The sequence below is a fragment of the Bison bison genome, unplaced genomic scaffold (genome assembly GCF_000754665.1).
Source record: "Bison bison bison isolate TAMUID 2011002044 unplaced genomic scaffold, Bison_UMD1.0 scf7180017864383, whole genome shotgun sequence".
NCBI lineage: Eukaryota > Metazoa > Chordata > Mammalia > Artiodactyla > Bovidae > Bison > Bison bison.
The window spans coordinates 2,095,406-2,104,319 of record NW_011494955.1 but is presented as its reverse complement, the minus strand read 5'-3'; the positions used below and the strand labels follow the sequence as shown (position 1 = coordinate 2,104,319).

General features: G+C 45.3%; 1 protein-coding gene across 2 annotated transcripts; it reads left to right on the top strand.

Annotated features, from left to right (window-relative positions):
- Positions 1–1,516: 1,516 nt before the first annotated feature.
- Positions 1,517–8,914, top strand: LOC105001444 (zinc finger protein OZF-like). Of its 2 annotated transcripts, XM_010857707.1 has the most exons (6): positions 2,243–2,358; positions 2,764–2,946; positions 3,033–3,134; positions 4,347–4,473; positions 4,770–4,865; positions 7,367–8,914. In XM_010857707.1, exons 3-6 carry the CDS (start codon positions 3,090–3,092, stop codon positions 8,467–8,469), a joined length of 1,371 nt encoding a protein of 456 aa, XP_010856009.1. In that variant the 5' UTR covers positions 2,243–2,358; positions 2,764–2,946; positions 3,033–3,089; the 3' UTR covers positions 8,470–8,914. The 2 variants fall into 2 exon arrangements, with proteins under 2 accessions (XP_010856008.1, XP_010856009.1); XM_010857706.1 differs by lacking the exon at positions 2,764–2,946 and having other exon boundaries at positions 1,517–2,358.

Sequence of the window (8,914 nt, the reverse complement as noted above, 5' to 3'; positions counted from 1 at the left end):
GGGGGCGAGGAGGAGAAGGGGACGACAGAGGAGTGAGATGGCTGGATGGCATCACCGACTCGATGGACGTGAGTCTGAGTGAACTCCGGGAGTTGGTGATGGACAGGGAGGCCTGGCGTGCTGCGATTCATGGGGTCACAAAGAGTCGGACACGCCTGAGGGACTGAACTGAACTGATTGGGCTATAATCAACAGCAAAACTGCATAGTTAATAATCTGTATTTTATTATTTGTAAGTTGTATTTCAATTACAATGATAACATACAAGAATATCAAGAGAGTACGAGTAGCATAAAATGAATGGAATAAAGTGCTGTGGTCAAAAGAGCCTTAGGCATAAATATTTCATGTGGTTAAAATAAAACACAGAAAAGAAACAATAAAATGGTTAAAAAATGTTTATGTACAGTGTGTGTGTGTATGAATGCATGTATGTATATATCTCTGTATAAGACTTGAAATATTTTATACTTTTTATATATACTTTAGCAACTTCATGAATAATATGAGTCATCTTAATAGCACATGTAGAGAAAATACTGCTTCTTTCCCTAAAAAAAAGAAAACAGTTTTCTCTTTGAGAAGAAAAAAGTCTGTTTAGCAAAATAAAAATGACTTGCTATCAATATTCAGAGGTGAAAGAATCAAATCTGTTTGCACCACATAGAAATTCGGACCCGTGAAACCACCTTGCATACGGCTCTCCTCCAGGAAAGAGCCTGCTCACCAATCTTCTTTGGAGATTAGTGTTTTGCTCCTCATTTAAAGAAAACTGATGAGGTATTTCCACAGATGAAGCCTGTCTCTTGCTTAAGCTATTAAAACTCAAAACTGCATCCCACAATCCTACACTTCATCTTTTGCTAGTGCCCTAGTAAACGTCCTTATCCTTATAAGCTTTCGCTTGTCTTTGGCTCGCTCTGAATTCTTTCCTGCAGGAAGCCAAGGACCCTCACTTGGCACTCAAGCCTAAGAATTCCTGACGGTCCGAGAATGGGACACTTCCCTGTCCCATAACACCATGAATGCAGAGCTGAGGAGAAAGTATACTTAAATAGACGATAATCTTGAACCTAACGCCACCCATATTCGACTATGTGCCAGAAGAAACGCCAGGAAAGATCTCACTGTCAAAACACAACTTTGTGGGTATTTCCTGGCGGTCCAGTGGTTAGGACTCCTGGCTTTCACTATGGAAGGCACGGGTTCAATCCCTGGTTGGAGAGCTAATATCCCATCCCCAAAGCAGCAGTGCCGGGTGGGCAACATGAATAAATACAACTTTGTTTAGTGAGCAGTGCATATAACGCGGCTTTTCCCAATGCCTCAATCGCCTATTCAGGGATGGAATTAGTTACAGCTGACTCACTGAACAAGATCCTGATGCTGGGAAAGATTGAAGGCAGGAGGAGAAGGGGGCAACAGGGGATGAAATGGTCGGATGGCATCGCCGACTCAATGCACATAAATCTGAGCAAACTCCGGGAGATTGTTTAGGACAGGGGAGCCTGGAGTGCTTGCAGTCCACGGGGTCGCAAAGAGTCGGATGGAACAGCAAAAATACAAGTAATACAACTTTAATAATACAGGCCCGTACGCATGTGTGTACACACACACACGCGAGTTTCTTTCATAAACACCAATATATTGATAACGCCCGCACTACACCGTACTCGCCCATCCGGGCGGCAGCCCAAGCCAGACCCAGACGCCCGGCCCGCACAGCGCCGAGTGCCCGGGCCACCCTCCCCCGAGCGGTTGCGAACAGCGGCCGCCGCCCCCCCTGCCAACATGGAACCCTAACCTGAGAACGCACCACTAGCCCGTGCGGCAAGAGGAAAACGGCCCGAGAACTCAGAAACATCCGCGACGCGAACCAGGTCCCCCAGATGCCTGCCCGATCGGAAGTGCCCGCCTCAAAACAACGCCCGCGCGCTGCGGGGCTCCCGGGAGTTCGCGCAGCCCAGTGTGCGCGTGCGCGGTCTCACCAACGTGGTCCGGGAGACGAGAACGCAGTGGGCTCCTGGCCGGCTACCGGGTGGGATTTTGGTAGCGACGGCCGCGTGCAGGACTGGGCGTGTCTGGGTGCGTCAACGCGCTGGACTGCTTTTATCCCGCAGGGGGTGCCCTCCCCTTCTCCAGGCTGGGCTCGGGGATGGGACGGGGAGGCGCTTTGGAAACGGAGCGCGCATGCGTACTGACGCCCATGGAGGCGGGGCCAGGTACCCGAGAGGAACGGACACGCTGGTGCGCGGTCGCCCGTGGGGTCGTGGTTTCGAGCCCAAGGGGGCCGGAAGCGGGAAGGCTACGCAGGCGCGCAGAGTCGCGGCCGATTTCTGGAGGGCGGAAGCGCCGTGGGTGAGTCGGTGGGGCGTCCTCGGAGGGGGCGGCAGTGCTCGCGGGGCTGTGTGTACCTGGGTGTCCGCGTCGGTTTGTCCGGCGTCCTGTGCCCCTGCACGGCTGTTCTCCGCGTGGTTATGGGATTTGGCTCACGGTTTCTGTGGCTGTTTGTTGAGGACTCTTCTGAGCTCTAGAAAGGCTGTGTGACTATTCCTTTAAATTTTTATACTAACTAAACAACAATAAGGGGGGAAACCTGAAGAAAACGAATATATAAAACTAAAACTGAGTCAGTGTTGTACACTTGAAATTAACACAATGTTGTAAGTCAAGTATACTTTCATTTTAAGAAATCAAGATACTGGGAACCCATCTATTGGCCTTTTTCTAATTTGACCAGTTTTCCCACTCGTGCACTTTCAGGGAGAGACATTTAGACGGGAATGGCTGCCTCAGCCATGACGGACAGTGAAGGAGATACACGTAAAGCCCTCAGCACACTAACTGTGGTTAGTCATTTTCATCAGTGACCATTTTGAAGAACAGATGTGGAGACATCGCACTAGAATCTCTCACAACTTGGAGAACCAGTAAATCTCCAAAAAGGTGTTGTGATTGGGCACCGCTCTGCTTTGATATTTTACGGGGGGGAGAGAATGACACAAATTTGATGCTTTTTTTTTTTTTGATAGTTCCTTCCATCTCCTCAGCTCCACATTCACAGGACTCTGTTCTTCAAGAGAGGCCTCATGAAGGGGAGCACGGCCACTGGGCCTCTGGAAGGCACATCACAGGTGAGTTATGGTTTGTTTTTTCTTTCAATGAGACCCTAAAGAATAAAGATTAACCCTAACCCTAGAGAACAAAGTCATCTAGGAAAACAGAAGTCCTCATAAATACTGCTGTATCAAGTGCCCTGAACTTTAATCCCACATCCAAGGACAAATTTTAAAAGAAGTGAGATTTTCTTTTCCTTACTATTTGGAGAACAGTTTCCATTTCACACAAACACGTAATTTAAACAAATATGTTTTCCAGGATTCTAGTAAATTATGAAATGTACTTCAGTTCAAATGTACTTATCAAAAGAGAAATCTATAATCCATTTTTTTTAACTTAAGTATACAGTTTTCACATTTCATTGTACTTCCATGTAAATTTCACCATTAAATACTGAGCATAAGTATATGCTGACCTTATATTCAGATTTTTTTTTTAATGTTAAGATAAATGGACAAATGGAAAAAAATGGACAAATGACTTTTAAGGATGTGATGTATTAGACATTATAGAATGTATTAAATAATTAGAGAATCTAGAAGGTGGTTAAGTTCCGTCTACATATATTTACACATTTAGTGAACTCTGTAGGGACAGGAAGACATGTAAAGCTTTGGGCTACAGTTGGAGGAAAAACCCATTCAGGATTGAACTGAGGTCCTGGGTTGCTGACAGTCCTCCCTTGTCTTCAGACTTTAGACAGACTCAGGAGTGTTTGTCAGTCCACAAACACCGCCAACTTGTACAAAATCCCTATTTGGCAGGAGAAACAGTAGATTCAAGAATTGTTTCCTACCAGTAAGGATGTGGGGGCAAGTCTGACATGAGCACTGCTGGCTAGAGACTGGAGATCCTGTTGGATGTTACAGCTGGAGGCCAGGATCTGTTGATTAGAACCACAGGCTACAAACTCAGTGTAGAGGCACAGTGGTTCATGCTTTCCTCAAAAATCCTTGTTTTCCAAATAAGTTACTGGAATGCTTTCCTCAAACAGGGTCCACGACCAGTTTTAACATTTTGGTTGATAATACAGGATAATTTTTCTTACCCAAAGAGTTGTTTTTCACTATTTATAATATGTATCTGTATTTGGCAAAAACAAAACAAAACAACAAACCCTGGATCCTCCAGTACACACCACAATGCCTGTGCACCACCTGCTATGTTTCAGCCAAGACTTCCCTCTCCCTCAGGCCTTGTGGGTAAGAAAGTGTTTGCCCTTTCAGCAATCACTGACATTCCAAGATGTGGCCATCGACTTCTCCCAAGAGGAGTGGGGATTCCTGGACCCCGCTCAGAGAGAACTGTACACAGCTGTGATGTTGGAGACTTACCAGAACCTGGTCTGGCTGGGTAAGTGCACCCAGCCCTTAGTTCACATCTGCCTGCCGCTACATCTTCCTCCTCCTGTTGGAAACCTCTGGGGACCTACAGTGGCCTTTACTTTTTGTTCTGTGTCCCATAAAGAGCATAGTTAGAAATGGACAAGTTCCTCTTTACTGTCCTTCCAAAAACCTTCAGATTTCATCTGGCCATTCTTTTTTTTTTCTGGCCATTCTCATAAGGGCTTTGATCCTGATTCTGTGGTAGGAGATGAATTCTTGGGTAATAACGGCATGACCAACTGCCATTTCTTTCTCTTTGCAAAGGCATATCTGTTGCAGAGCCCAACATAGCCTTCCTTCTGGAGCGAGGCCCACAGCCCTGGGTGATGAGGGAGGAGGATGCAGGAGCTCCAGGAGCAGGTGAGTCTGGGACCAAGCTGAGGGGAAGATGTACGTGCAAAAGGCCAGCTGCCTTCTGAGATGACCGCAGTTTAAGGGGTTGGGCATCTTCCTTCAGAGGGCCTCTGGTCTGAGGTCCCAGTGGATCCACCTCGCATCCTCATCCACTATTCTACTCACCCGCCTTCTTAAATAATTGACTCCAAATGTGAGTTTGTGATCAGCTCTCCACCTTTACTCTCTGGATTGTTTTTCACCACTTTAGCCTTCATTCATTTCATAAGACTGTTTCCTCAGAAAGATATCTCAAAACTTGTGTTTTCTTTAAGTATCCAAAAAATTCTCTCTCTCACCTCTGATAAATTGAATAAATATATCCATCCAAGAACTGTTCCATTAACAAACATATTCAATCTCTAGTTCTGGCCAAGAAAGGGCATTTTGTAAGAGACTAGAACCCATCGAGGAATTTACTGTTTAACATAAATTGAATAAATATATCCATCCAAGAACTGTCCCATTAACAAACATATTCAATCTCTAGTTCTGGCCAAGAAAGGGCATTTTGTAAGAGACTAGAACCCATCGAGGAATTTACTGTTTAACATAAATTGAATAAATATATCCATCCAAGAACTGTCCCATTAACAAACATATTCAATCTCTAGTTCTGGCCAAGAAAGGGCATTTTGTAAGAGACTAGAACCCATCAAGGAATTTACTATTTAACAAGAGATGTTCTTAGAACAGGCACATGAAAAGCTGCTCAACATTGCTAATTATTAGAGAAATATACGTCAAAACTACAATGACGTATTACTTCACACTGGTTAGAATGACCATCATCAAAAAGTCTACAAAACAAATGCTGGAGAGAGTGTGGAGAAAAGGGAACCCGCCTACACTGTTGGTGGGAATGTAAACTTGATACAGCCACTATGGAGAACAGTATAGAAATTCCTTAAAAAACTAAAAATAAAGTTCCTGTATCATCCACTGATCCTGTTCTTGGGCATATAGCTGGAGAGATTTCTAATTTGAATCACTGCAGCACTGTTTACAATATTGAAGACGTAGAAACAACCTTAATGTCCATGGACAGATGGATAAAGATGTGGTACACATTTACAGTAGAATATTACTCATGCATAAAAAGAATGAAACAATGCCATTTGCAGCAACATGGATGGCTGAGAGTATCACACTAAGATGATGATCATGCTAAGTGAAGTAAATCAGACAAAGACAGGTATTGTATGATATCACTTATATGTGGAATCTAAAAAAAAAAAATGATACAAAGAACTTATTTACAAAACAGAAATGGACTAGCAGAAATAAACAAACATATGGTTACCAAAGGGGAAGGTGGGGGCAGGGATAAATGAGGAGTACGGAAATCACGGACACAAACGACTATGTATAAAATAGATACACCAGGATTTACTGCATAGCACAGGGAACTATATGTATTCAATATCTTATAATAGCCTATCACGGATATAAAACGAAACTTAAAAAACCCAGATGTATACATATGTATGTACTATCCAGTCACTTGGCTGTACCCCTGAAACTAACACAATATTGTAAATCAACTATGCTCCAGTTTTAAAAAAGAGATGTTCTTAGATACCTTGGCAAAGTAGGAACCAAGATTGGATCATTTCAAACACAGTGGTTACTGCACACACACCAGAGTGGCCAGAGATAAACACGTCTGTGGGGTTGGTGCAGGGGTCTGGCCACTTGTGTGTGCGGCTCACCTGTAGTGTCTAGACCTTTTCAAGCCAAGTCCTGGGTGCGCCTCTTGCTCTCGTGGGAGACTGCCGCTGGGAATGCCCCAGCTGAGAACTGGTGGGGTGGACAGTACCCAGCTCTTGTGGGCGGTCTGGGCCATGTCAGCCCTTGATGTCTGTCTTAGTCTGAGCTGCTGTAACAGAAACACCACAGACCCGGTGGCTTAAACCACAGATCTTTATGTCTCACAGTTCTGGAGATGAAGGTGCCTGTAGTTCAGTGTCTGGCAGGGCCATTTCCTGGTTCACAGATGACCATCTTCTCACTGTGCCCTCATGTGGTGGAAGGGGTCCCTTTTAGAAGGGCACTAATTCCATTCATGAGAGATTAAATTAAATAATTTAATATTTAAATGGATATTTATTAATCAACTACACTTCAATTTTTTTAAGACTTAAAATGCATTTCAAATAAAAAATAAGGATAATATATGGTGCTGATGGTTGCACAACATTGGCATGTATTTAATGCCACTGAATTGCACCCTTAAAATTGGTTACAATGGTAAATTTTATGTTTTGTGTATTTTTCCACAATAAAAAAAAATGTTTAAAAATAAGAATAAACAGGTATTTGTTTCTAGCTTTTTCTGTTAGTAGAGTATGACAATAAATGTCCTTGTACATATATCCTTAAATACTAGAACCTTTTTCTAAGGATAGATTCTTATGTGGGGATACGTACATTTATTTATATTAATGTGTTTATATGTTCGTTTTCAGAGAGTGAGTCAACACAGAAGAGCAAGGAATTGTCTTTAAGGAAGAGGATAAACGGAGAAACATACCATCATGAACGAGTGATGAAGAAAACGAGCAGCACGGGTAGAGAATATGGAAAAGCCTCCAGCAGCAGGGCACACCTCATCATCCATCAGAAGATGAAGAAGGAAGAGAAACACTGCCAGTGCTTCGAGTGCGGGAAATCCTTCCGTCGTCGATCAACTCTCATCCAGCATCAGAGGATCCACACAGGAGAGAGACCCTATCAGTGCAGCAAGTGCAACAAAGCCTTCAACCAGAAGGCCCACCTCGCCCAACACCAGCGCACCCACACGGGCGAGAAGCCCTACACCTGCGGGCAGTGCACACGGGCCTTCAGCCAGGTGACGCACCTCACCCAGCACCAGATCGTCCACACCGGAGAGAGGTTCCATGGCTGCAGCGAGTGTGGGAAGGCCTTTAGCCGCCCCTCCGCCCTCGCGGACCACCAGAGAATCCACAGCGGAGAAAAGCCCTTCAAGTGCAAGGCCTGTGGCAGGGCCTTCACACAGAGCGCCCAGCTCCTCAGACACCAGAAGATCCACTCTGAAGACAAGCCCTACAGGTGCAGCAAGTGCGCCAAGTCCTTCATCCGCTTCTCTTCCCTGACGGAGCACCAGCGGACTCACACCGGAGAGAAGCCCTACCAGTGTGGGGACTGCCCAAAGGCCTTCTGCCGCCTCGTGCAGCTCACTCAGCACCAGAGGACCCACACAGGTGAGAAGCCCTACACGTGTCAGGAATGCGGCCGGGCCTTCACCTGCAGGTCCCATTTCATCGTCCACGGGCGGAGTCATACGGGAGAGAGACCCTATGAATGTCAGGTGTGCCGGAAAACCTTCAACAATCACTCCTCCCTGGTGACGCATGACAGGACGCACAGTGGAGCGAAGCCCTTCAGATGCGATGCGTGTGGGAAGGCCTTCAGCACTTCCTCCTCGCTCTGTCAACATAAGAGGATTCATACTGGGGAAAAGCCCTACAGTTGCCACAAATGTGGCAAGTCCTTCAGGTGCCGGTCACACCTTAGTCGACATCAGCAAACGCATACGGGACAATACTGACCAAAGCCAACCAGACACTCTTCCAGTTACCTAACCATCAGTCAAGATCTTGAAAACAAGCAGCCTCAGTTGACTCTGACTCTTGGAAAAGCAGCTTATTCTCAAGGTCTCAGCTCACTAAAAAACAGATAATGAACCAGGACCTACCGTATAGCACAGGGAACTATATTCAATGTTCTTTAATAAGCTACAAAGGAAATGCAGCTACGGGTTTTCCAGTAGTTGTGTACGGATGTGAGACTTGGACCATAAAGAAGGCTGCCCGTGGAATTCTGTCCTCGGTCTATAGTCTTCCCCAGGCAAGAATACTGGATTGGGTAGCTATTCCCTTCTCCAGGGGATCTTCCTAACCCAGGGATCAAACCTGGGTTTCCTGCATTGCACACAGATTCTTTATTGTCTGAACCACTGGGGAAGCCTGAGCATTGACCAATTGATGCTTTCT

What these genes read in the sequence shown, in the direction of transcription:
- LOC105001444 (XM_010857706.1), top strand. Translation starts at nt 2,191, where the DNA reads ATGCGTACTGACGCCCATGGAGGCGGGGCCAGGTACCCGAGAGGAACG. An exon ending in CTCTGGAAGGCACATCACAG is followed by an intron (nt 3,135 to 4,346) that starts GTGAGTTATGGT and finishes TTGCCCTTTCAG; the next exon opens with CAATCACTGACATTCCAAGA. An exon ending in TGCAGGAGCTCCAGGAGCAG is followed by an intron (nt 4,866 to 7,366) that starts GTGAGTCTGGGA and finishes GTTCGTTTTCAG; the next exon opens with AGAGTGAGTCAACACAGAAG.